The sequence below is a fragment of the Zootoca vivipara genome, chromosome 13 (genome assembly GCF_963506605.1).
Source record: "Zootoca vivipara chromosome 13, rZooViv1.1, whole genome shotgun sequence".
NCBI lineage: Eukaryota > Metazoa > Chordata > Lepidosauria > Squamata > Lacertidae > Zootoca > Zootoca vivipara.
Genome location: NC_083288.1, coordinates 52,882,404 through 52,909,155, shown reverse-complemented (window position 1 = coordinate 52,909,155; position 26,752 = coordinate 52,882,404). Strand labels below are relative to the sequence as shown.

The 26,752-nt window shown below is 53.7% G+C and overlaps 1 protein-coding gene across 1 annotated transcript in view; it reads left to right on the top strand.

The window, feature by feature from the left end:
• CAMTA2 (calmodulin binding transcription activator 2) overlaps positions 1 to 26,752 on the top strand; it is a 46,967-nt gene that overhangs the window by 9,334 nt on the left and 10,881 nt on the right. Inside the window, exons 7-16 of the mRNA XM_060281952.1 lie at positions 1,654 to 1,807; positions 2,189 to 2,329; positions 4,558 to 5,741; positions 7,201 to 7,327; positions 8,208 to 8,336; positions 16,677 to 16,843; positions 20,706 to 20,884; positions 21,702 to 21,780; positions 24,497 to 24,800; positions 26,208 to 26,569. Coding sequence (XP_060137935.1) covers positions 1,654 to 1,807; positions 2,189 to 2,329; positions 4,558 to 5,741; positions 7,201 to 7,327; positions 8,208 to 8,336; positions 16,677 to 16,843; positions 20,706 to 20,884; positions 21,702 to 21,780; positions 24,497 to 24,800; positions 26,208 to 26,569 — 2,826 coding nt within the window. The remainder of the gene's footprint in view (positions 1 to 1,653; positions 1,808 to 2,188; positions 2,330 to 4,557; positions 5,742 to 7,200; positions 7,328 to 8,207; positions 8,337 to 16,676; positions 16,844 to 20,705; positions 20,885 to 21,701; positions 21,781 to 24,496; positions 24,801 to 26,207; positions 26,570 to 26,752) is intronic.

The following is a 26,752-nucleotide window of genomic DNA, read 5'->3' as shown; positions in this document are numbered from 1 at the left end:
GCTCCCAAAGTGGGTGGTTCGGCTCCCTGGGGAGAGGGGCATGGAGGTTACCCAGGGGGAGCTAAGAGGAAAGGAGACGTCCGTGGTTACCGTACATCTGTGGTAGGTGAAGGTTTGTGCATGTTTTGGAGGTAGACATGTTGTTGTTGTTTAGTCGTCCAGTCGTGTCCCGCTCTTCGTGACCCAGGAAGCACACCAGGTAGCCATATACTGATATATATATATATATATATATATATATATATATATATATATATACATACATACACACACACACACACACACATATATATATATATATATATATATATATATATATATATATATACACACATACATACATACACACACACACACACACACACACACTGTATTTTTCTGTGTCTAAGACTATATTTCCCCCATTTTTTTTTAGGTTTAAAATTGGGGGTCGTCTTATACTAAAAAAAATTGGGTCGTCTTATACAGGCATCCCCAAACTGCGGCCCTCCAGATGTTTTGGCCTACAACTCCCATGATCCCTAGCTAACAGGACCGGTGGTCGGGGGAGATGGGAATTGTAGTCCAAAACATCTGGAGGGCTGAAGTTTGGGGATGCCTGGTCTTATACATGGAAAAATACGGTCTATATTAGGCTATTGATTTCATGTGTGGTCATCCATCTTCTTTCCAAGTGAGAAAATCGGCTGCAGATTACTAAACGGGGCGATTTAAGACCCCTGCTAAGTGACTTCAAACCAGAGGTTGGGAAACTGGTGTCACTTCGTCAAGACCATGAATCCCACTAGGAATTTACTGAACAGTGAAGCGGTCCCTGAATGTGGTATAAACACCTGGCAGGCTTTGAAAAGCTGATCGAGTCCCATCCGTTTTTGCTGAATTGATGAAACTAAATCAGCGGTTCCCAATTGGTGATGCACGGACGCCAGGAAGTCCGTGTAACCCAAGGGTTCCCCAAACTTCCCAGCTGTTTTTGGACTACAATTCCCATCATCCCTAGCTAGCAGGACCAGTGGTCAGGGATGATGGGAATTGTAGTTCAAAAACAGCTGGAGACCCAAGTTTGGGAATCGGTAGCACGTGCCTATCAACTGTCCGGGACACCCCATTTTTTGGGGGGGGAGGGCGCCCAAAAACATGCAGCTCACATTACCCACTTGGGGTCCGCAGTATTTCACTCACTGGGAACCACTGAACTAAATTGTTTCAATTGGATTCTGAACAGATGTGCAGTTTATTGTTTGGGATTTCATGGTACCTTCCTTGGTGGGTCATGCAAACCACTGTTTGAATAATGGTTTTTGATAGGGTTGTGTTGGGGGACGCTTGATTGTGGAACCAAGGGGGCAGGGACCCCCAAAAGTGTTGGGGACCGCTGACCTAGACCTAGAAACCACCGGGCCTTAACCCCTGAACTCTGCTTGAACGTCAGGGCTTAACCCTGAGCCACATGGGCCAATGAGGACATGGACGTTTAAAAAGAGGGAAGATGAAGGGCGTCATCCGGACCTACACAGCAGGGGTGGTTGTAACAAGGGTTGCAAGGTCAGGGGGCTCCAGCCCCAGCGCCTCTCTGCCCTTACAGGCAAAACTCTGCCCTTCGGCAGAATTCACCCCCGGCCAACACCAGCTCTCTCTTCTCCTTCCCTCCAGAATCCGGATATTGTCCTGGTTCATTACCTGAACGTTCCGGCCATTGAGGATTGTGGGAAGATCTGTGGGCCTGTCCTGTGCTCTATCAACAGCGACCGCAAGGAGTGGCTGAAGTGGTCGAAGGAAGAGCTGGTTGGCCAGTTGAAGCCAATGTGTAAGACTAGGGGGGTGGTCTCTCTGGGTGGGTGTGGTTTTTTGGGGGGAGGGGGGGCTTCTGAGGGCTTAGGGTCCAGGGCGGCTGCTATGAGGTCGCCCCATCTCACAGGTCCCCCTCGCCCGCTCCGACCTGCTGCAGTTGCCACATGGTTCCCATTCTGCGCCTGTAAAAAATCTTTGGAACTCCCTGCCTCTTGATATCCCAACCAAGAAACACTTCTTTCTGGGCTTCACTGGGTCAGGCAGCACCACCCCTTCACGGAACTACGTTTCCCAGGCTCCTCCTTGGTGTTGGGTGGGGAGGCGTGGCAGTTGCGCGGGTGCGAAACCTGACTCCCGCTTGTAGCGCCCACACGCCTGCTTTCCTCTCTTCCTCCAGTTCACGGGATAAAGTGGACTTGCAGCAACGGAAACGGCACGGCCGAGTTCTCGATCGAGCAGCTGGTGCAGCAGATCCTAGAGAGCCACCAGGCCAAGCCCCCTCCCCGGACTCACGCCTGCCTCTGCAGCAGCGGCCTCGGTTAGTCTTTCCCGTCTGCAATACGTGGAACCGTAGAACGGAAGGGACCCCCAGGGGCCATCTAGCCCAACCCTCTTGCAGGGCAAGAATCGCAGCTAAAGAATCGCATCGGTGCACAGATAGATACCGGTAGATCCCTTCTCCAGCCAGATGTTTGGGACTACGGTTCCCAACAGCCCCCAGTCGGCAGGCCTGTATGATGCTGAGGCTGTCGTGAGCACAGCCGTCTTGGCTGGGGGCGGATATCGCTCAAAACCTCTGGCAGGCAATGGATTCGGGAAGGCTAAGGTACATTGCCCCACAGTGATCTGGGTTTCTGTCCAGTCATTAAATTGCCTTCTGCACTATACATCATGATATAAACGATTCCATCCGGTAAGCTTGTGCCATACCCACAATCGACGTATTTTTGTACACTGCTTGGGTATATAAATATAAGTTTTTAAGGAAAAGGATTAAAGGGAGTAGGTATTAAGTGAATGATTGATTAATGGGGAGGAGTCGGGGGGGTCCCCATTGGGTGCCCCCTTCCACAGGATGCCCAGAGGCTGGCAGCACAAGGACGGGGCCTTTTCAGTGGTGGCTCTGTGTTTGTGGGATGCTTTCCCTAGAGAGGCTCCCCTAGTGCCAGGTGCTAGGCAAAAACAAGCTTTTTCAACCTTTGGCTGTTAACAATCTATGGCCTCTTAAAGAGGGCAGGGAAAGTATCCCCACCCCCCCCAAAAAGGTTTTAATAAATGTATGGGGTGCTTGTTTTGCTTTTTTGTAAAGTTGTTTTGAGTTGCCTGCGGCATGAAAATGCTACCAATAATTTAAATTAATAGCAATGATTAAAAAAAAAACACCTCTGCAGACAGCAGCTGTTGTTTAGTTTGGCACCAGAAAGCTCTCCTGCAAGGGAGAAAGTGAAAGGAGCAGGACAGGAACCCTGGAACTGATTAATGAAGTTATTTTCACCCCAAACTATCTACTGCTATGCAAACTCACAAACTCACCAAGCGCACAAACTCCCTCTCTCCCTATCCCCTAGACCAGGTCAGTTTTCTCCAACCTGGTCACCCCCTGAGGTTGTGAACTACAACTCCCATCAGCCTCAGCCAGCATGGCTGACATCCTGGGGCCTGATGGGAGTTGTGGTCCAAAACGCCTGTTTCCTCTCTCTCCCCCCCCCACTTCCTGCAGCCATTTATTGCTGGTTTTGTGTTTGGATGGTTTATGTGAGAGGGACTGCTGCCCTCTAGTGGCAGAAGGGCGAATTGCTGCCTTACTACATTTTTATGTTCCGTGGGAGGAGCACTATTCCTATTTTCAGATGAAAAAAGCTCAGTTTCCAGACCCCTGACCACCTCAGTCGCCCTCCTCTGCACACCTTCCAGCTTGTCCATCTCCTTCGTAAACTGTGGCGCCCAGAACCAGACACGGGACTCCACCATAGCTGCCAAGTTTTCCCTTTTCTCGCGAGGAAGCCTATTCAGCATAAGGGAAAATCCCTGTAAAAAAGGGATAACTTGGCAGCTATGGACTCCACGCAGGGGGGCTGACCAAGGCAGGAAGGAACCGTGTGATCCAGAAACACACTATTTCCATGGACATAGCCGCGAATGGCACTTGCCTTCTTTGCTGCAGCATCACCCCATGGATAAGATATAAAGATTTGTCAGAAAGAAAAACACCTAGATGGATCTCACCGTTAGAGGCAAAGGCTAATAAAAAATTAAGTATGGGTGTTAAATGGTTAAAATACAGTGATTTGTTGGTTGAAGAGGAAAATAAATTCAGGTTGAGATCCTATGAACACCTTAAAGAAGAGTTAAATGATTGGTTACAATATCACCAGATTAATGAGATGTTCAGGATTGATAATAAGAACTGTGGTTTTCAAAGTCAGAGATCTAAGCTGGAAACAGAGTTGATAGACGTAAAGATGTAAAATTTATCCAGAATGTATAATTTGTTGCTGGAGTGGCATACGAAGGATGAACAAGTGAAATCGGTGACGATTGATTGGGCTAAAGATGTGGGGCATAATATACGGTAATTTTGAATGATTGGGAGAAATTGTGGGAAAAGACCCTTAAATTTACGGCATGTACTACTTTTTTGGGGGGGAAACAGAAACACACTATTTCCATGGACACAGCCTCGAATGGCACTCGCCTTCTTTGCTGCAGCATCGCCCCACGGGCACTTGTCGGTTTTGAGATCCCCCTTTTCTCTTCCGTCCCCAGGGAGCCCCGGCCACGTCCCCCACCGATGCAGCAGCACGAAGCACCGGATCATCTCCCCGAAGGTGGAGGTCCGCCCGTCCCCCTACCCCGCCCTGACCGAGGTCCAGAACATGGCTGGCGGCCCCGAGGTGAAGGCGGAGACGGAGGCGGCCAAGTCGTCCGGACCGGAGGGCAAGGAAGCCAAGCTGGCCAAGGCCGCCGCTGCCTCCCCTGGCATGGCCGAGGCCTCCCCAGACTCCACGCAGCCCTCGCCTGGCCTGGCCCCCCCAAAGGGCTTCCCCAAGCAGGAGCTGCCGTCCGTCACCCTCTCGGTTGGCCTGCCCGGCAGCACCATCTTGGTCATGACTGGGCTGAGCGGGGCTGAGAAGCCGCTGGCCCTGACCCCCAGCCAGCACCTGGTGTCCGGGGAGCCCGCTGCGGGTGCCCCCGCGCCCCCCCTCGGCTTGGCCCTCTTGCCCGGCCCGGGCCTGGTCCTCTCGCAGAACCTGGAGTCCACCATGGAGACGAGCGAGGCAGGTCCAGCGGCCTTTGACCCCGACTGCTTCCTGAACAGCCCCAAGCAAGGCCAGACCTATGGGGGTGGGGCAGGCCTGCAGACCAAGCCCGAGCCCCAGGAGGCCCCCGCAGGACCCCCGGCGGCCTACCCTCTGTACGTGCCCACCAACCGCTTCTTCATCCAGGACGATGGGGCTGGGCAGGCGCCCATGCCCCCCTCGCCAGCCGCCTCCGTTGCTGCTGCCGCCGCCACCACCCCCCGCTCACCATTGCCGCCGGAAGTCAAAAGCAGCCCGGAGGTCACCCCCATGGAGACAGCGGCGGCAGAGGGCGAAGGGGGCAGCCAGCAGGAGCGGGACCCCGGGGAAACCGAGCGTCCTGAGGCAGAGATGGCCACCACGGAACTTCAGGAGGAGCTGTACTCCATGATCCAGACGGCCGCAGCCGCCACGGGGGGCTCCTTCAGCCTCTCCTTCGATAGCCACTTCCCAGACCTCATCCAGGAGCTCATGACCGAGGAGGGGGCGCCCGGCAGCGTGCAGAGCGCGGAGGAGGACCCCAGCGCCACGTCGGGGAGCCCCAGGCCCGCGCTGGCGGAGGCCTGCTTCACGACAGACGGAGCTCCCGTGGCGTCCCCGCAGCCGCTGGTTTCTATTATCGACTTCTCCCCAGAGTGGTCCTACCCCGAGGTGGGTACAAAGGGGGACGGGGGGCTCTGCAGGGGGGTGGGAGGGTGGTCCCCGCAAATGACAGCGGTGGGCCCTGGGTACTATGGCGCCCTTTGCGGGGCCAGGATTTGGCACACCCACTCGCCAAGCCTTCCCAACCGTGGGTCACTTTGAGAACCCTCCACATCCCTAAATCCACACTCCTGGGGAGCAGAAAGGCCCAGGGCGGCCTCTGGCCTCCAGCTGCTTTTGACCGCGACTCCCACCATTTGCCAGCACAGCTACATGATGGGAGTTGTAGTCTAAAGCAGGGATTATGATGATGACGAGTTTAATTGGGGTTATTATAATGAATTAAAGTGAATCAAGAAAGAAGAAAAAATAATATAAACAGGGAAGGGAAAGAGAATCCATAAAGAACGTTTTTAAAAGCAGAGGAAAGCAGCAATTAGAAAATCCATAAATTGTAATTAAGGCAACAAAACTGTGTCATATATAGAATCATAGAGTTGGAAGAGACCACAAGGGCCATCCAGTCCAACCCCCTGCCAAGCAGGAAACACCATCATTCTTGACAGATGGCTGTCAAGCCTCCGCTTACATATATATGTAGATAGATTCAGGTAGGTAGCCGTGTTGGTCTGACGCAGTCGAAATAAATAAAAAGATAAAAAAAATGCCCAGTAGCACCTTAGAGACCAACTAAGTTTGTTCTGGGTATAAGCTTTCGTGTCCATGCACACCTTTTCAGATACCTTTCATATATGAAACCTTTAGATCATATATGTAGATAGCTAAACTTATTATTTCCCTCAAGTATATGATAATCCATGTGTCACCTTGGTTTTGACAAAAACATTCCAAATGTCATTAAATTTGAAAGCAGGTTGTCTTTTTTTTTTTTTGGGTGGGTGTAATAGTTCAGAGGAATGGTGAGTAATTATTAGGTGTAGAGAAAGAGAAGTCCCCCCCCCTCTCCTGTCTCATAACAGCAGAATCCGTGGGCACCCAGTGAAGCTGAATATATTGGGAGAAAAGAAAGCCCTTCCCCATGCAGCGCAGGCTTAACCCGCGGAACTCCCTGCCTCAGGGTGGCTTCAGAAGAGGATGGGGCAAATTCATGGGGCCAGAGAGGGCTAAGGATGGCTACTAGCCAGGCTGGCTCGGCTCTGCCTCCTGGTTGCAGGTTTCCCGTTGGCCGCTGTGAGAGAAGAGGATGCTAGGCTAGAGGGGCCTCCGTTGGCCTGATCCAGGAGATGCTCCTCTTCGGAAAGGGGTCAGGCTGGGAGGCGGCTGGCTTATCGGGGTTGGAGGCAGGAATTGGCGCTGGTGGTCCAGACTCTTGGGGAAGTTCTTGTGGGGAAAGGGGAGTGAGGGAGCAGCCAAATACAGAAGAAGAACAAGCGCACAGAAAACAGCAGTAACCTGTCCTCCTCTCTGTCTGTCTGCCTGTCTGTCTGTCTCTCTTCTGTGGGAACAGGGTGGGGTCAAGGTGCTCATCACCGGCCCCTGGATAGATGAGACCAAGCCTTACAGCTGCCTCTTTGATCAGATCACGGTCCCTGCCTCCCTCATCCAGTCTGGGGTGCTGCGGTGCTATTGCCCAGGTACGGCACCTTGTGTCTTTTGGGGTGGGGGGAGATCCAGGACCCCCTCTCCCTTCCTCCTCCTCCTCCTCCCTGGAGCAAGGAGATGAGCTGGTGCTTCTGGTCCGTGGCTGCCTGGCTAGTTCCTGTGTCTCGGGAAGAATCCTGCGGCAGTGCTGGGGGGGGGGCAGCCTCTTTAGAAACCTCGGGTGCGGGTGGGGAGCAGAGTCTGTTGGAAGGGCCTTGGCTTGGCATCTGCCTGGCATGCAGGAGGTCTCTCCAGGGATTGCTCCCCCCCCCACCTAAAACCCTGGAGAGCTATTGCTGCCGGCCCGAACTAAATGGATCAATGGTCTGACTCATAGAATCGTACTGTTGGAAGGGACCCCAGGGGCCATCTAGTCCAACCCCCTGCAATGCAGGAATCACAGCTCAAGAATCGCTAACAGACGGCCATCCAACCTCTGTTTATAAGCCTCCAACGGAGGGTCCTCAGCTTCCCAAGGGAGTCTGTTCCACTGTCGAACAGCTCTTGCCACCAGTCGAAATCTCCTTTCTTGCAACTTGAAGCCATGGGTTCGAGTCCTACCCTCCAGAGCAGGAGAAAACAAGCTCGCTCCCTCTTCCGCACGGGGCAGTCCTTGAGCTATTTGACTCGCTGTAAAGCAGCTTCCTCCTTCGAAGGGTTAATGCCATGCTTAACCCCCTCCACCCCGCAATATCTTATGCTCAGCTCGCATGCGTGCAAATAAAACTCCAAAAAAAAACCCTCCATATCACAGCTGTGACAGCTGCATCGTAGGGGGTTGGGCTGGATGACCCCTGGGTGTCCCTTCCAAGCCTACGACTCTATAACTCTGCAACGTGCGGCCTTTTTACTTTCTTCTCTTCCACCCCGCAGCCCACGAGGCCGGCCTGGTGCCCTTGCAAGTGGCCCACGATTCCCGCCTTGTCTCCATGTCCGTCCTCTTTGAGTATCGCGCCCGGAACTTCATGGCCTTGCGCAGCATGGACTGGCTCTCCCTGGACGGTGAGTGGGCTGCTTGGATTATTTGTTGCGTTGATTTACTGCGTTGATATCCCACCCTTTTCTCCCTGGTCCTCCCCGCTCCTTATTTAATCCCCACAACAGCCCTGAGAGGTAGGCTAGGCTAAGAAACAATGGCTGATCACCCAGGGAGCTTCATTGGACACCAAGTGAGGACTTGAACTCTGGCCTCCCCAAGATCCTAGTCCTCATTTAATCCCCACCACAGCCTCCCCAAGATCCTAGTCCTCATTTAATCCCCACCACGGCCCTGGGAGGTAGGTTAGGCTGAGAGAGGCAGTGCCTGGCCCCTAAGGTCACCCGAGTGAGCTTCACGGCCGAGGGGGGGAATTTAAACCTTGGTGTTCTCCCCCCAAAGGACCTAACCTGACACTCTTAAGCAGTACCCCACCACTGGCTCTGTACCCCACTGAGCCTCTCCCATGGGGATGGGACCCAGGTGTCCTGGCACCCCTCCCTCGACTGCTAGCCCTTGCATCCAACCCAGGAGCCCAGAGGCCCTGTGTCTAGACTTGCGGGGGGGGCAATCTCTGCTGCCCAACTAAGGTCCGAGTGCAGCGTGGCATCTTCAGTTGGGGGGGGATGCAGTGGCTAAGCCTGGGGGTGGGACGGAGAGGAGATTGTGTGTGGCTTTACACTTGGAAAGAAAGAAAAAATTTCACCGTCCGTCCAAGCCTCGCCTGGGGCCGGTTCCAGGGTGTCACCTTACCGGGGATATTCCTGGCAGGCTCGTTTGTGTGCAATGGAAAATGAACGGCTGGGGGTTTTTTTGCGGGGGGAGGAGAAAGTATGGAGTTTCCATGACGGGGCAAGACAGGCCAAGAATAACACCCGGGCGGAGAGCTGGCTCTCAGCCTGCTTCTCCCCTCCAGCAGAGCCCAGGACGGCCTCCCGGCCTCCCCCTTTCCATCCTAGGAAACCACCAAGGAGGACGGCTGGCGGTGGGGGGTGGGGGGTGGTCACTTCTCCCCAAATCAACCGTCCTGCAAGACTTTCATTCGGCTCCACCGAAATGTGGCGCGTGTGAGCTTCTGGGTTCCGCAGAACGCTTCTCCCAGCGAAGTTTAAAAAACTTGTGCCTGGCCAGCGGAGTGGGGGGAGAGAGAGAAATGTTATTTTTCTCCTCCCTCCCGTAACGCTCAAACCCGGGGACGTCTCACGGAGCTGAGCTTCGCGGGAAAAGGAAGCCCTTCTTCACGCGTGGCGCAGGGTTAGGCTGCGGAACTCCCTGCCGCAGGAGGCAGCGGCACACTCTGACTCAATGGCTTTAAAAGAGGATTGGGCAAATTCATGGAGAAGGAGAGCGCTGCCGATGACGACTGGCTGGGATGGCTATGCTCTGTCTCCACTGTTGGAGCAGGGGTGGCCTTTGGTAATATGACTGGTGCCCCCCCCCTCTAAATATTTCTTATTTTCACAATAATTACATTTTGGTACAGTTGCTTTTGAAATGGAGCTTCCCAGTAGGTATTCATCTAAACATAGGTTGTTTGTAGTTGTTGTCGCTGCTGCTGCTGTTATTTTGAGGCCATAAAATTATAGAATTGTAGGGTTGGGAGGGCCAACGCTTCTGCAATGCAGGAATCTCAGTGCCCTGTGTGAGGGAGCCACCCGCAACACCCAAACTTTGGCGCTGGCCAGAGGCGGCCAGGCTTCTGAATCCTGGAAGCCACAGGAGGGGAGAATTGCCCTTGTGCTCAGGTGCCGCTTGCTAGCTTCCAATGTGGCCATTTGGTTGGCCCTTGTGAGAACAGGATGCTGGACTAGATGGGCCGCTGGCCTGATCCTGAAGCCATGAGCCCTGCAGGCGGGGATTCGTCTGGGCTTGCATGTGTCAGCTGCCACCTGCCTTCGCCAACCTGAATTTGCGCATCCAGGTGCTTTGTACAAATTATCTTGAGGTCCACTTCTGGGCTGGCGAGGGCAAGATTACAGCTTGGTAGGATCCTGGAATGAAGAAGCATTGGCCGCTCCCCATTTTTGGAAATGCTGTGTTAGACCCTCACCCCGGAAGTGATACCTGGCCAGCTCCTGGCTGGGTTAAAAGCTGACTTCAAGAGAATCGCAGCAGAGCTAGAGGCTACTGGAAAGAGCCCGCTGAAGACGAGCTGTGAAGTATTCCCCAAGAACCCAGAGATGCAGACACGGAGCAATGGATTCAAACTAAAAGAAAGAAGATTCCACCTAAACATTAGGAAGAACTTCCTGACAGTAAGAGCTGTTCGACAGTGGAATTTGCTGCCAAGGAGTGGGGTGGAGTCTCCTTCTTTGGAGGTCTTTAAGCAGAGGCTTGACAGGCATATGTCAAGAATGCTTTGATGGCGTTTCCTGCTTGGCAGGGGGTTGGACTGGATGGCCCTTGTGGTCTCTTCCAACTCTATGATTCTATGACCCTCCCTGAAAAACAGCCTGGGCGCTTTGAACTACAACTCCCATCAGCTCCTGCACCAGGGCTGACTGGGGGCTGATGGGAGCTGTAGTTCGAAGCATGGTTCTGCAAAACTGGCTCAGCGACTTCTTCACTCCCGGGAAAACCAGGGTCCCTGGATGGCAGCAGGGAAAAGGAAGGGGCACCGTTGCTCAGAGCTTAGAACACCTGCTTTGTACGCAGAAGGCCAGAGGTCCACTCCCCAGCTGGCACCTGCGGGTAGGCCAGATTCCAAAACCCTGCTGAGCTCCTGCTGCCAGTCCGTGTCGACAGCACTGAGCTAGGCAGACCAGCGCTCTGACTCGATAGAAGTCTGCTTTCTCGGCTCCTAACCTGAGATAAGGGGCAAAATCTGCAGGGACATATTTGTGCGATAAACTAGCCTGCTCCTCTTTTAGGAGCTTTATCCCGCCCCATCCTGGAGAAATGTCTGCGGACACCTTTGCCCCCCCCAGCACCGCCACCCCCCTGTCTTAAAACTCCAGGCGCCCACTCCCGTGGCCTCTTCCGGGGACCCCCTGCTTGGGTTCCACGGCAGCATTTCCCAGAGTCTCCGTTTTCCATTGTTAGTGCGAGAATTGTCTGCCTGTCGTTCTCGCAGATGGAGGAAAAGAACAGCTGCCCTTGCAGAAGCCTCCCCTCGCTGCCCCCCACAAACCGGTGCAGCCCCCTCCTCACAACGAAAAATTCCTTCTCTGAAACATGAGGTCGCCAACCGCGCCACAAGCGCCTCAAGCCAACGCCACCCCGAGGGGGAGAGAGACGCCCTCCTTGTCACAGGACTCGGGGGCCAGTTCTTTGGGGTGGGGGTCCAGGGGAAGCCCAGCAGTCTGCTTTTCAGCCTGCGGCAGGCAGGGGCCTCATCACGAGTCCAGGCTGGTGGTTTTGCCGGGGCAAGAAACTAATCGCCAAACGGCACTTTAAACCACAATGGAATGTCTAGGTGGCCATTTTCTGCACCCAGTGTGCTTTGCTATTTTTATTATTTGTTTCATTTCTATATTTTAAAGAGCAAATCTTAAAGCCGTTTGCGACGCCAAATGAAACAATCCAGAATAAAACAAATTCAAGCTTCGGGGGTAATATATTCCATGGCGTTTTGCTTTCCCCGGGTGCCATTCTGGTGTGCAGAGATCTCCACGTGGTCACAAAGTGGACCTCTTGCCAGTCACAAAATGCACCTGGCGCCTGGCTAGTTTCTAACATGGGACATTTCTGCCCGTGGAGACAGAGCATTTCCTTCACCCTGGCTAGGAGCCATCGATCGCCCTCTCCTCCTCCATGAATTGCCCAGTCCTCTTTTAACAGTAATATCCAAGGCAACACCATGACCAAGTACAATACAGTAAAACAATGTCAAATATCGACTCTTTATGAAATCTATACAGAACACAAAACGAAATGAAATATAGGAAATATGAACTCTCTTCAAAACCAAGTAAACAGACATCTTATAACTCTCTGAAAGTCTCGAAATATGAACTCTTAATGGATTCTCTTCAAAACATAGAACCAAATAAACAGAAGTCTTATAAGTCTCTGAAAGTCTCAGAAGACTATGCAAGTCTTTGAAGGGAGCAATATATCAGATTCTTTTCTGGTGCAAACAAGCTGTGAAGTTTAGTTTTATGGCGTCCAACACGGCCGAAGTAGTCTGCAAACAGTGATTCCGGATACAACCCACTGTTTCGTGGAATTCTTCTTCAGCACAGCAGAAGGATATGGAAATACTTCATAAACCCATCTATTTTGTGAATGGATATGTATGAAAATAACAATTGCTATGGAGCAGTGGTCATAAAATTATGTACAGTAGTCCTCTTTTAAAGCTGCCTGGGTTGGGGGCCATCTCCGCCTCCCGTTTCACCTGGTCAGGTCAGGAAAGAACAGCTTCTTCGCATAAGGTGCGCATCCTTGACTTAGCCCTGGGGAAAACAACAACAACAACAACAACAACAACAACAGGGCTATGGACGGTTACTAGCCACAACTGCTCCCACAGTCAGAGGCAGGGAATGCTTCTGAATCGCAGCTGCTAAAAACTGCAGGAGTGGAGAGCGGCTCTCGCACTCAGGTCCTGCTTGTGGGCTTCCCTTTGGGGCATCTGTTTGGCCCCTGTGAGGACAGGATCCGGGGGCCCCTTTGGCCTGATCTTCCTATTTGCCCTCATGGTGGTACTGGGGGCAGTTATCTGTGACCTGCCTTCCAAGAGTGTTGGTCCCTTCAAAGTTTCCAGGGTGGGCCCTACTGTTTTGCTTGTCCCTTAACTTCCTGCCGAAATCTCATAGGTTTTTTTTTTTTTATACCCCCAATGCCTGTGATTCTGCCCCTGACACTATGGTGCAAGAGCGGCCCTTCAGAGGGCAAGAGCGCGGTGGCATTTGGGGGAAGTATAGCAGAACGACTGATAGAGCAGAATGTTACCTGGATGAATCCACCACTGATGCGCTATTATAGGGCATCAGTGACTTGTTGCGGAAGATACTCGCAAAAAAACCCCAAAAACCCTGCAGTGTAGAAGGGCCCTCTGGCTATTTTATTTTATTTTATTTGCATACGTCTCATGATTGTAAAGAAACGAACATGCCTCAAAGTGGTTTACCGAAAGGGTAAAACGGTAAATGGGAAAAATGAACAGCAAAAATGTAAGGCTTTCGGAAAGTTAAACTACTGGTGGTCCAAAAACAGATTAAAACCTGCACGAGCTTCCTAAACACCTGGGCCGGCCTTATCTGAAGGAAAATTTGTTCAGCAGGCGCCTGAAAGAGTACGGGGAAGGAGCCTACCTGCTTTCAATCGGCAGGGAGTTCCCATGTGTGCAAAAGATCGAGTTCTTGCAAGCTCAGTTGCGAGAGTATGAGGCTCCCACAAGGGATGGAAGATTCCTGCATTTCAGGGGGTTGGACTAGATGGCTCCTGGGAGACCCCTCCTGATTCTACAGGCAAGCATGCACAGACCAGCTGCCCATTGCCAGAGTGATCTGAGGCCTCAGATCAAACATGGCTTTTCGACCTGGCCTTGGCCACACTGGGCAAAGTCCATCCGCTGCCCAGCCATCCTCCCAGGGAGAGATTTTTAGACAGAGAGCAGCCCCATTTAGGATCTCCTGTACTGGCCGAAGTGAGAGACCAGACACCCCTCTCGCCTTTGAGACAGGGGCGGAGGAATCGCCGCCCATTCATTCCCTGGAGAGCAGATGCCGGGCGACTGTCTGCCTGGGATGCTTTAGCTGCGGTTCCTGCATTGCGGGGGTTGGGGTTGGCCTGGATGACCTTCGGGGACCCCTTCCACGTCTGCGACGCCCTGCCCAAAGAGCGTTAACTTGGGAGCAGAGCCTGCCGTGTCATGTGCAGCTAGCTACATAGCTAGCGTGAGTGCCTTAGATCTCATTAAGGGATTTCCGGGTGCCCCCTCCCCCTTGCCGTTGGTGGTGGTGGTGGCTATTTTGGGGACGGCTTGAGTCCTGTCACACTTTGCAGCCTGCCTGCTGCTGCTCTCGCTGCCACCGCCCCACTTTGTCTCGTGGGCCAAGGGGGGTGGAGACAGAGAAAAAGAGAGAGAGAGAGAGAGCCTGCTTGACCCCTCACACCCCCTCCCCACAGACCTACCTCCTGCCAGCTGGGCTGGGGGGGTGAGGAGGGGGCGGCAGGCCCTACCCCCCATGCCACTCTCGCTGTCATTGCATGCTAGGGAGGGCTGGAGGGCTCTGCTCTGTCCTCTTTCTCCAGCCCACCCCGCCATGACTCGTGCCCCACACGCGGGGGGCATGGGGCTAACCTGGGATTTCTCCAGAGCCTCTGGCAGAGGCGTTCGATTCCCGCTGGGAGCCGTGGGGCAGAGCAACCCGAGGGCTTGGTTCACGGGAGAGGGGCGCGCCCCCTCTGCTTCCCTGGGTGATGGACAAAGCAGGTACATGGGATTATTTATTCTTATGTGCAGGGAGGGGAGAGGCTGTGGGGCAGAGGCTGTGCCAGGGGGCTGCTGGGTCCAGTGGGGCTAGGGGAGTAGGGTTGGCATGTGGGGCAGGTTGCCTGGTGGGCAAAAGAAGGCGGCTTGTGTTCGGAGGAGTGCATTGCGGGAGCTGTAGGTGTTTGCGCTCTGTGGGGGAACCCTGAGGGCATCCAGCCTGGCTCTAGTTTTAAACCTGGGTTTCTTTTGGGGGGAAGAATTCTGTTAGATTGGGCCCAGGGGAGGGGGGAAGAGAAGGGTCCTGCTTGGCTTCCCCTCTGCCCCTTCTCTCCAGGTGTGCTTTTGCACCTTTTCTGGTTTCCGAAATGAAAGGTGTGGTTTCGGAGAAGGCCGGCTGTTGTCGGCGGTCTGTCCTTCCCCGTTCACCCGACAGCCCGTCTCTTGTGACTGGCTGCCTGGGCAATCCCCCCCCCTCTCCATGCCACCAACACCCCTGTAGAGGAGATGAATGAAGTCTGTTTGTATATGTTGGAGAGAGAGAGAGAGAAATGAATGGACTTTGGGAAAGTCTCCCTCCAGGCCCTCAGCGGGCCAAAGGACTGTGTCACCCTTAAGAAAAACAACCCGTGGATCGATTGCGGTTTAGAAAGCCACAGGGAAATGCGTTGAAAAAAAGCATGAGATGAGTGAGAACGGGAGCCACGGAGTTGGGAGGGGACCCCGAGGGTCATCTAGCCCAACCCCCCTTGCTGCAATGCCGGAATCGCGGTTAAAGAATCCCCGACAGGTGGCCCTCCGACCTCTGCTTGAAAAGCTCCGGCAGAGGAGCTTCCACTTTTGTCCTGGACAGCTGAAAGCCCCCCAGGGGCCAGGAGTTGGCTACTCTCTCTCTGCCCTCCTTTTCCCTATCCGCCTCCTTTTTAACGGTACAGAACGATCCAGAGTTGGGCCCCGTCCCCATGCTCTGAAGGTGCCTGTTGTTCTGCTCCAGGCAGCCTGTTCATACTGCGTTCACCCTGATTTGCTCACACAGAGGTCGCTACTGAGCATTGAAAGGTTTGCAAGGAGGCTAATAATAATAATAATAATAATAATAATAATAATAATAATACTGTAGTAATAATAATAATAATTTTATTCCTTATATGTTGCTCATCTGACTGGGCTGCCCCAGCCGCTTTGGGCTGCTCCCGACGATTAAAAACACAAGAAAGCATCAACGATTAAAAAAAAAAATCCTAGATAGGGCTGCCTTCAGGTGTATTCTGAAAGTCCAATAGTTGTTTATCTGTTTGACATCTGACGGGAGGGCGTTCCACAGGAGCCCTCGCTGTGCATTCCTCCTGCGAAGGGCTCTCCTTCCCGGGAGGTTTTAAAGCAGAGGTTGGTTGGTTGGTTAGATGGATGGCTGTCTGCCTGGGATTCTTTAGCTGCGATTCCTGCATTGCAGGGGGTTGGACTGGATGACCCTCGGGGGTCCCTTCCAGTTCTTCGGCAAAGACTCCAGAGAGCTGCTTTGCTATTCTAATAGCCAGAGAAGGGGGGTCTTAGGGGCTGTGAAATCTCCACAAAGAGAGCAGTCAGGGGGAGTGGGTGCTGGGAGTCCCTCGGACGCCTGGGTCCAAATTCTGCTTTGCACCACCTGGCTGCTGCACCCCCTTTTCGCGGAGTCGCGGAGTCTTTTGCCCAGGGTGCTGCACATACACACAAGCTGCCCTGTCCCGCTGCACAGGATTAGAGCGTCCCTTTCCCAACCTGGGGGGGAATGAGGCTGGACCGGCTAATCAGCCTTGAGTCGGGATTAGTGGTAAGATATCTGCCCGCACCCCCCTCTTTGACCTTCTTTCTCCCTCCCCACCCCTCTCCACCCTCATCCGTAGGGGAGCAGAACCTGAAGGGGAAGGGGCGGGAGGCTCCGGCTGGGGAGTGGGCTTCTGACCTCACCCCCTCTCTTTCCCCCTCCCCTCCCCAAACCCCTCTCCAGATAACCAGTTCAGAATGTCCATCCTGGAGCGCCTGGAACAGATGGAGAAGCGGATGGCCGAGATGATGGCGGCAGCGGCCTCTTCTTCTGCTTCCTCCTCCTCCTCCTCCTCCTCCTCTGCAGCCCCTGCTCAGACCCAGCAGCGAGGGGAGAAGCCCCCCAGCCAGGTGAGATGGGGTGCCAGGCGGAGAGGGAGGGCAATGGCGGCGAGAGGCTCAAGGGGCGTCTGGGAGGCAGGGCAGGTGGCAAGCGGCCATTCGCTTTGGTAGCCGAGCCCTCCCAGAAGTCTCTCCCAGGTCCTAGCCCTCATTTAATCCCCACGACAGCCCTGCGAGGTAGGTGAGGCTGGCCCAGGGTCACCCGGTGAGCTTCGTGGCCGAGTGGCGTGACTTGAACCCAGGTCCCTCCCAGGTCATGGTCCGACACTCTGGCCATGGTGAGCCTTTGCTGTTCTGCTGCCCCTAAGACACTTTCCCCACCTTGACAGAGCTCAAGGCAATTTCCAAACCAAGGGCAAAGTATGTGGGTTTGATGGGGCTGCCTTTCCACGTGCCCACTCTGCCTCACAGAAACACAATAGTGCTGGGAAGGGACCCCCAAGGGTCATCTAGCCCAACCCCTCTTCTCATGACGGTCAGCACCCTCACAGGATTGTAGAGTTGGAAGGGAGCCCTTCGGCTTTCTAGAACCTGCTCCCGCCCCTCCCCCACTTCTGCTTCACAGCTGTGGTTCCCGCATTGCAGGGGGTTGGACTAGATGACCCCCAGAGGTACCTTCCAACCCTCCCAAAAGAATTTTATGATTCTTTGTGACTGAGGCGAACGCACCCAGCTGCTGCCTCACGTCTATGCCCTTTGCCCTCCCCCAGTCGCTTCTGGGATTGGGGGTCTACGCAGGCCCCCATGTTCCCCTCCCAGCCTCTTGGGGCTCTGGCCAGGTCAGTGACCGCCCCTCGGGGAGCATCTGCATGGCACCCTTCTCCCCCCCACCCTGCGTTTTCCTTCCCATGGAGGGAGGCGTCTGACTAACCCAGCCAGGGCTGATGCTGGGGGCTTCTGCGGAGTTCCAGCTCCGAAGCTGTTTCTAACTCTCTCTGCTTAAATTGTCCTTTTAAAAATGGATTATTTCTAGTATGGTTTTGAAATCTTTTTAATGTTGTAACCAGCTTTGATGCGCTTTGCAATTGAGTGGTACATAAATACTTTTATGAAGGAAAGAAAAATAAAGGGGGGGGGGTTCCTCCCCACAGCTCCCGGCACCCTTTGCAAAGCACAGCTCCCAGAATCCTCTGGGGGGACGCCATGACGGTTCAAAGTGGTATCGTAGCGCTTTTGGAGTATGGTGTAAATGTGGCCTCCGTGGTCCCAGAAGGACGGGTAAAAGAAAGTCCTTCTTCATGCAGTGCATAGGTAAACTGCAGAACTCCCTCCCCCAGGAGCCAGTGATGGCTTTGAAAGAGGATTGGACCAATTCGTGGAGCAGGATAAGACACTTGAAGGCTTCCGGCCACGATAGCGATGCTCTCTGCCTCCACAGTCGGAGGCAGCAGTTGCTGGGAATTGCAGGAGGTTGTGCTCGGATCCTGCTTGCTGGTTTGCCACAATGGGCATCCGTTGGGCCCAATTGGCCAGATCCAGCAGCCAGCCTCTTCTGCTGCCCTTAAGGAACCTCCCGCTCCAGAGGCAGTTGCCAGGGGCTGGGTTGCCAGGGGTTATTTTGCCCCTGGGAGAGGCTGCTGGGCTATATGGGACATGGGCTGGATCCAGCAAGGATGGTTCTTAAGGATGGTGTTTTTGTGTTCTGTGGACTGAGAGATTTGGGTGGGTAGTTTTTATAAAAAGAAAAGAACCCAAAAAAACTTCAAAACTGAGGACAGCCAGAGGACGCTTGGGGGACCTTTGGAGCTCGCAGTCGGGCCCCTTGGACATTTTGGGGGTGGGGGTGGGGGCGGTGGCCAGCCTGGGTTTTGCGCTCCACCCCCCCCTTGATCTTGCATCCTTTTCTCTTTGGCGGACAACGCGCCTAAATTTAGCCCCTTCTCTGGCGTCAGCGCTCAGGTTTCAGCGGGATTGGCACCTAGGTGGCCGGCCGGGCTATTCTTGGCTCTCTTGGGGCGGAAAGATAAGGCCCAGGCAGGCAGGCAGGCATCGTCTGTCCGTCTGTGGGGATTAGGGATGGGGGGGGGGTTAGAGAATGGGCTGGGAATTCTTTCCATTGAGATCAGCAGGGGGTGGGTGGGGTGGGTGCTGTTGTCTCAGGACCACTTGGCCCCCTTTGTCAGGGGGCTCCTGATGGGTGTGTGTGGGTGTGGGTGTGTAGTGGCTGCCGGCTGCCCCTGCCTCCTGAGGCAGGGAGTTCCTTAATTGAGTTATGCCCTTCCTTTCATCCGTCCCTAAATTCTTCCTAAATTCAGCTTCATTGGATTTCCACCTGTTCTGGGGTGTGGAGAGATTTCTCTGTCCAGTTTCTGCATTTGTTGTTGTTGTTGTTTAGTCGTTTAGTCGTGTCCGACTCTTCGTGACCCCATGGGCCATAGCACGCCAGGCACTCCTGTCTTGCACTGCCTCCCGCAGTTTGGTCAAACTCATGTTCGTAGCTTCGAGAACACTGTCCAACCATCTCGTCCTCTGTCATCCCCTTCTCCTAGTGCCCTCCATCTTTCCCAACATCAGGGTCTTTTCCAAGGATTCTTCTCTTCTCATGAGGTGGCCAAAGTATTGGAGCCTCAGCTTCACGATCTGTCCTTCCAGGGAGCACTCAGGGCTGATTTCCTTAAGAATGGATAGGTTTGATCTTCTAGCAGTCCATGCATGCCGGGCATAATTTTACAGTCTTCTGTCACGTCGCCTCTTATTCACCTTCTCTCTAAACTTAAAACCCCAAACGCTTTATAGGGGCGTTTGAACATTCTAGTTGTCCGTCCCTGAACCTTTATCCAAATCTATTAAAACGCAGGCGATGAGAACAGAGCTCTTTCTCTCCTCCCAGCCCAGAAAATCCCCAAATGCACTGCAAGGGGAGGGGTTGGGCTAGATGACCGCTGAGGGTCCCTTCGGACCCCACAGTTCTATGCTTCTGTGTGCGCAGACGGAGGGGGCTGGTTCCCTGTGGTTTGCGGCTGGGGAGGGTCAGACTCCCCCCTACCCCCCTCCCTGCCAGGGCACTGTGACCCAGAGAGCGCAGCAGGGGCGATTCTTCGAGCGCCTCGACTTGGGTTTCCCCTCCACAGTGTCTGCTGGCTGGCGTCCGCGCTGGCATCCCGGCCTCGTGGGGAGGCCACCTTCTCCCACCCCCACCCCGGCCCAGCAGGCTTTGCACCCAAGGCCTCCCTCTTGGCGATAATGCGGGGGCTCTCGTGCCCTTTGCAGCTGGGTCTGCCCCCCAGCCAGAGAAATTTTCCCTTGAGGAACGGGGGTCTGGGCTCCTTCTGCCCCCGCAAATGGGACTTCCGGGGGTCTCGGGGCCCCTCGCTCCTTGTGGGGTGCCAGGGGGTGTCTGTAATTGGCAGTGCCATGCCTGGGGGAGGAGAGCCAGAGAGCGGGGTTTTTTTTGGGGGGGGGGTAGAGAGAGAGAAAACAGACCCAAGGAAATTCGATGCCCGAGCAGCCGCCTCTCTGACATTTCATTGTGGATTTGTGACTGAGAACCTCTGGCCAGCGATGCCTTTGAAGCGCCGCCTGGGACTCCCAGCAAGGGCAAGAAAACCACCTGTTGGGCGGCCTCTGAAACCTCAGGGTGGGCCTTCGTCAACCTGGCGCCCACCGGACTACAACTCCCATCAGCCCCCAGCCAGGGCAGCCCAAGTCTGGAGCATGATGATGGTTGGAGAGAGCGAAGCCTCTCCTCGAGGGGGTGGGAAACCCACATCCCTCCAGGTGTTAAGATCCAGCTGTGCCGATGGGATTTGTGGTCCGAAACAGCTGGTTGGTTCTGGGGGGGGGGAGTGGCGGCAGAGAACGGCACCCCAGTTCTCGCCGATGCCCCAGTCTCTTCACCGACCTCCTCCTCCCCACCCCTCTCCCAATCCAGGCTGCCTTGGACTCCTTCGAAGACCGGATCGTGGCCCTGTGCGAGAAGATGATGTCTCAGTCCTGCTGGCTGCGCTCGGAGACCCTTGTCCACCACGTCAGCTTCCGGGGGATGACCCTCCTCCACTTGGCCGCCGCCCAAGGGTACACCCGCCTCATCGAGACCCTCATCAAGTGGCGGTGAGTCGCCCTGGCCCCCGTGAGAGCGGTGCCGCTTCCCGGCAATGGAGCACTTCGAACACTATTTTTAGGTGTTTTCTTTTTACCTGGCATCTCCCAGCTTCTGAGAAAGTCTGAGTTTCAACCCCTGGCAGGGCCACCCGTTAGATGGCAGTGTGGCACAGTGGTTAGAGGGTGGGGCTGGGATTAGTATGCTGAAATGAGGCCAACCAGAGACCAGCCCCTTGGACTCAGGAGGCTGAGCATTGCGGCTGGTAGCCTTCGATAGGCCTCTCCTCCTCCATGGGTTGGTCCAATCCTCTTTCAAAGCAGTTGGCCATCTTGCCTCCTGCAGCAAGGAGTTCCGCAGTTTGACTGCGCACTCCACAAATAAGTCCTTCCTTTGGTCTGCCTTTAATCCCCCAACTCTCTGCTTCACTGGGTGCACTCGAGTCGCTCCATGCCCTCAATCATTCAGATGGGCTGGGTAAAATTATTATTATTATTATTATTATTATTATTATTATTATTATTATTATTATTATTACATCTAAGGTGCTTCCTTACGCTACTAGCAGACAGCAGCTTCCCAGTCCAGTGCTCAGTTCAGGGTGTTGAAAGAGTAGCCTAGATTCTTCCCCCCACCCCACCCCCTGCTTTTTTTGAGAGCCAGCGGTGCTTCTGGCCTTCCTGTGGCAATGAGTTCCATGTCTTAATTGCATGTTGCGTGCAGAAGCCCTTTCTTTGCCAGCGCAATTCATGGGGACGGGAGGCGAGGCTGTTGCTGGCCTGACCCCCCTGCTCCCTCCCTGAGCCTGACCCGATTCCTTCCCCTCAGGAACCTCAACGCCCAGAGCCTCGACCTGGAGCAGGAAGTGGACCCCCTCAATGTGGACCATTTCTCCTGCACCCCCCTGGTGAGTTGCATGTGGGAGGGCTCAAGCAGCATGACCTGAAGACACCCACTCACCCTAGAAAACACCATCTCTGCAATCCCACTTCTCATAGAAGGGACCCCCAAGGGTCATTTAGCCCAACCCGCTGTGACGCATCATCTGTTCCAGATGCGAAATCTCACTTAAAACCTTTCCTCCCTCACCATCTCCCTCCAACCTTCCTGTGGCTGGAGTGTGTGGGTGCAGGTGGAGTTCGGGGTCCACAAGAATGGCTTTTTATTATTACCATTGAAATACAACACGTAAAATGGTTTTTTTTAAGTGAAATAACAGCATATTATCATCATCATCATTAAAATACAACACATAAAAGTGGTGGGTTTTTTAAGTGAAAGAACAGCTTTTATTATTTAAATACAACACATAATAATAATAATAATAATAATAATAATAATAATAATAAATTTTTATTTATACCCCGCCCTCCCCAGTCAAAAACCGGGCTCAGGGCGGCTGACACCAACAGAACCACAATAAAACATAAAAACAATTAGTTAAAATACAGATTAAAATACAGTATTAAAATTTAAAGTGCAGCCTCATTTCAAGTAGGCCATAAATCCAAGTCATGAGGGAGAAAAACACAGGGGTCAGGCTGAGTCTAACCCAAAGGCCAGGCGGAACAGCTCTGTCTTGCAGGCCCTGCGGAAAGATGACAAATCCCGCAGGGCCCTGGTCTCCTGGGAAAGAGCGTTCCACCAGGTTGAGGCCAGTACTGAAAAGGCCCTGGCTCTAGTAGAGGCCAATCTAGCCATCTTATGACTCGGAATCTCCAGAATATTATTATTTGTGGACCTTAAGGTCCTCCGCGGGGCATACCAGGAGAGGCGGTCCCGTAGGTACGAGGGTCCCAAGTCGCATAGGGCTTTAAAGGTCAAAACCAGCACCTTAAACCTGATCCTGTACTCCACCGGGAGCCAGTGCAGCTGGTAAAGCACTGGATGAATGTGATCCCGCGGCCGGGACCCTGTAAGGAGCCTCGCCGCGGCATTCTGCACCCGCTGGAGTTTCTGGGTCAGCTTTAAGGGCAACCCTGCGTAGAGCGAGTTACAATAGTCAAGCCTGGAGGTGATCGTTGCATGGATCACTGTGGCCAGATCGGGGCGAGAGATGTAAGGGACCAACTGCTTGATGCGGCGGAGATGGAAAAATGCCACCTTTGCTGTGGATGCAACCTGCGCCTCCATGGAAAGGGAGGCGTCAAAGATTACACCCAAACTCTTGACAGAAGGCGCTGGTACCAATTGAGCCCCTGCAAAAGATGGGAGTTGGCCCCCCAACCCCATGTCGCCCCGACCTAGCCAGAGGACCTCTGTCTTCGAAGGATTTAACTTCAGTCGGCTCCCACGTAGCCATCCAGCCACAGCTTCCAAGCACCTGGTAAGTGTGTCCGGGGCCGAGGCAGGGCAGCCGTCCATCAACAGATAGATCTGGGTGTCATCAGCATATTGATGACAACCCAGCCCAAAACTCCGGACAATCTGGGCAAGGGGGCGCATAAAGATATTAAAAAGCATTGGGGAAAGGATTGCGCCTTGCGGGACTCCACACACCAAGGGGTGCCGCGGCGACAACTCTCTCCCTAGCGCCACTCTCTGTCCCCGACCTGAGATGAAGGAACGCAGCCATTGTTGGACTGTGTCCTGAATCCCCACGTCGGCAAGGCGGTGGTCTAAAAGGTCATGATCGACCATATCGAAGGCTGCTGACAGGTCTAAAAGAATCAGCAGTCCCGACCCACCTCGATCCAGCTGTCTACGGAGATCATCTGTTAAGGCTACCAGAGCTGTCTCGGTCCCATGACCAGGGCGAAAGCCGGACTGAAATGGATCTAGAAATACATAAAAGTGTTGTTGTTTTTTAAAAAAAGTGAAAGAATGGTTTTCTATTATTATCATTTAAATACGTGTAAAAAGTGTTTTCTTAAAAATAAAAAAGGAAAAAAGGCAAGAGAATAAATAGTAAACCACAGAATTTAGGGCTTGCCGATCAGAAGGTCGGCGGTTCAAATCCCCACGATGGGGTGAGCTCCCGTTGCTTGGTCCCTGCTCCTGCCAACCTAGCAGTTCAAAAGCACATCAAAGTGCAAGTAGATAAAGAGGGAAGGTAAATTTCTAAGCTGGTTCACCAGAAGCAGCTTAGTCATGCTGGCCACATGACCCAGAAAAACTGTCTGTGGACAAACGCTGGCTCCCTCAGCCAGTAAATCGAGATGAGCGCCGCAACCCCCGAGTCGTTCGCAACTGGACTTAACAGTCAGGGATACCTTTACATTGATATCACTATAACAATTTCTAACAATTAACAATTACAATTTTCAACCTGCTGTGTTTTGCATAAATGAGTTCCAAATTTATACAGTAATGAAATTTGTCCATGCAGAGACAACGCCTGTAAGCAATCCGCTCAAAGGTGGTTCTCGATTTGGGTCCGGGCAGCAAGGACTAACTCCCTACTCCCGCTAAGAGTCGCTGCCCAGTTCCTGCCCTGTGTGCTTTCCTCCAAGAGGGACAGGAACTTGCTTTTTGAAACAAACGCCAGCTCTGTTCCATGTGGCATCTGCTGCCTTGTGCCCCTGCCCTCTTGGATCCCACCCCACGGATGCATGTTTCACCCGTGTCCGCCCTCTTAATTCCTCCTCCCACCCCGTGTTTCCTCCCCACCTTTCCCCTGCTAGATGTGGGCCTGCGCCCTGGGCCACTTAGAAGCCGCCCAGCTCCTCTACCGGTGGAACAGCCACGCCCTCGCCATCCCCGACTCCCTGGGCCGCCTCCCGCTCACCGTGGCTCGCTCCCGGGGCCACGTCAAGCTGGCCACGTGCCTGGAGGAGCTACAGCGCCAGGAGGAATGCCTGGAACCGCAGCCCGCCACGGATCCGCTCCTGGACGTCTCCGGGGGTGCCGCAAAGGCCGGCAGTTGCCCACGCCGACCGGCAGAAGCCCTGCGCATCCCCTCCCCGCTCTCGGCCAGTCCAGACACAGGTAGGCGCAGGGGCTGGCTGTCCTGTTTTTTAGGAAATAAACTACATCTCACATTCAGTGGCATCTGCCTGGGCTCAAAAAAAGGCTTCTGCCACCTTAGGGGGCTTTTTGGTTTAGAGCAGGCATCCCCAAACTGCGGCCCTCCAGATGTTTTGGCCTACAACTCCCATGATCCCTAGCTAACAGGACCAGTGGTCAGGGAAGATGGGAATTGTAGTCCAAAACATCTGGAGGGCCGAAGTTTGGGGATGCCTGGTTTAGAGCAGTGTTTCCCAAACTTGGGTCTCCGGCTGTTTTTGGACTACAACTCCCATCATCCCTAGCTAGCAAGACCAGTCCTCAGGGATGATGGGAGTTGCAGTCCCAAAACAGCCAGAGACCCAAGTTTCGGAAACACTGGTTTAGAGGAAAAGTGAATAAAGGGGGAACACGACAGGGGATTATAAACTTATGCCTGACATGGTTGGAGAGATGTTTTCCTACTTCTCTCCCTTGGAACTCCGAGGGAAGCTGAATGTTGGGAGATAATATAGAAACCTAGAACTAGATAGGACATTGGCTCCCAGTGCATTTCCGAGCACTTTTCAAAGTGTTGGTGCTGACATTTAAAGCCCTAAACGCCTTGGCCTGAAGGAGCATCTCCACCCCCATCATTCTGCCCGGACACTGAGGTCCAGCTCTGAGGGCCTTCTGGTGGTTCCCTCGTTGCGAGAAGCCAAGTTACAGGGAACCAGGCACAGGGCCTTCTCGGTGGTGGCGCCCGCCCTGTGGAACGGCCTCCCACCAGATGTCAAAGAAATAAACAACTATCTGACTCTTAGAAGACATCTGAAGGCAGCCCTGTTCAGGGATGTTTTTAATGTTTGATATTTCATTGTGCTTTTAATATTCTGCTGGGAGCCGCCCAGAGTAGCTGGGGAAACCCAGCCAGATGGGCGGAATAAAAATCATAAATTATTATTATTATTATTATTATTATTATTATTATTATTATTATGGAAGGGACCCCTGAGGGTCATGTAGTCCAACCCCCTGTGATGCAGGGATTTGGGGCAGATTTATTTGATCTTTTCTGTTTTATTTCATCAAAGTTGCACCACGTTTGAGTGTGTGTTTTTGTTGTTTAAATAAAAAACGGCAACGCCTTAAGGCAGCTTGTGAAAAAGCATGAAACCGTAGAGCTATTGGGAAGAAAGGGGAAGAGCAGAAAGTTAAAGTTGAAAAAAATGACAGGCCAAACGCAGATTGAGAGACTCCCGTCCGTAGATCAGGCCAGTGGAACATGTTGGCCACCGTGTTCCCACAGTGGCCAAGCAGGTGCCTCTGTGGGGAGCCCAGCAAGCAGGATTCGAACACAGGAGCCGGGATGGCGAGACCCTTCTCTCACGTCTCCCCTTCCTCCGGCAGGGCTGAGCACGGCCAGCGGGGTCTCGTCCCCCTCCGAGCTGTCCGAGGGCTCCGTCTCCATCACCTCGGCCTACTCCAGCGGGTCGGCGCTGCGAGAGTCTCCCGCCTACAGCCCCGAAGCAGAGGGCGCCATGGACGTCTGTCACGCCTCAGTCCCCGAGAGCATCGCCGGCTGGTACCTGCGGGAGAGCCCCAGCCCAGCCCACGCCCTGCCCCACGCCGCCCCCTTCTTCATGGACTACGATGAGGTGGGGGCTGCGGCCCACGCGGGAGCCCCCGAGCCAGACCTGGAGCCGGAGCTGCTGGGCTACGGCGAGAACGCCGAGAACGAGGACTACCTGCCGGCCACGGACGTCCTGCAGGTGCACACCTTGGGACCGTATGGTAGCTGGAAGTGGGTTCCCTGAGGGTCATCTAGTCCAACCCCCCTGCCACGCAGAAATCACAGCCTAAAAACCCCTACGTTCTGTTTATTATTATGATTGTTATTTTGAGTCCACCGCCTTCTGTGGTCATAAAAATCATAGCATCGTAGGGTTGGAAGG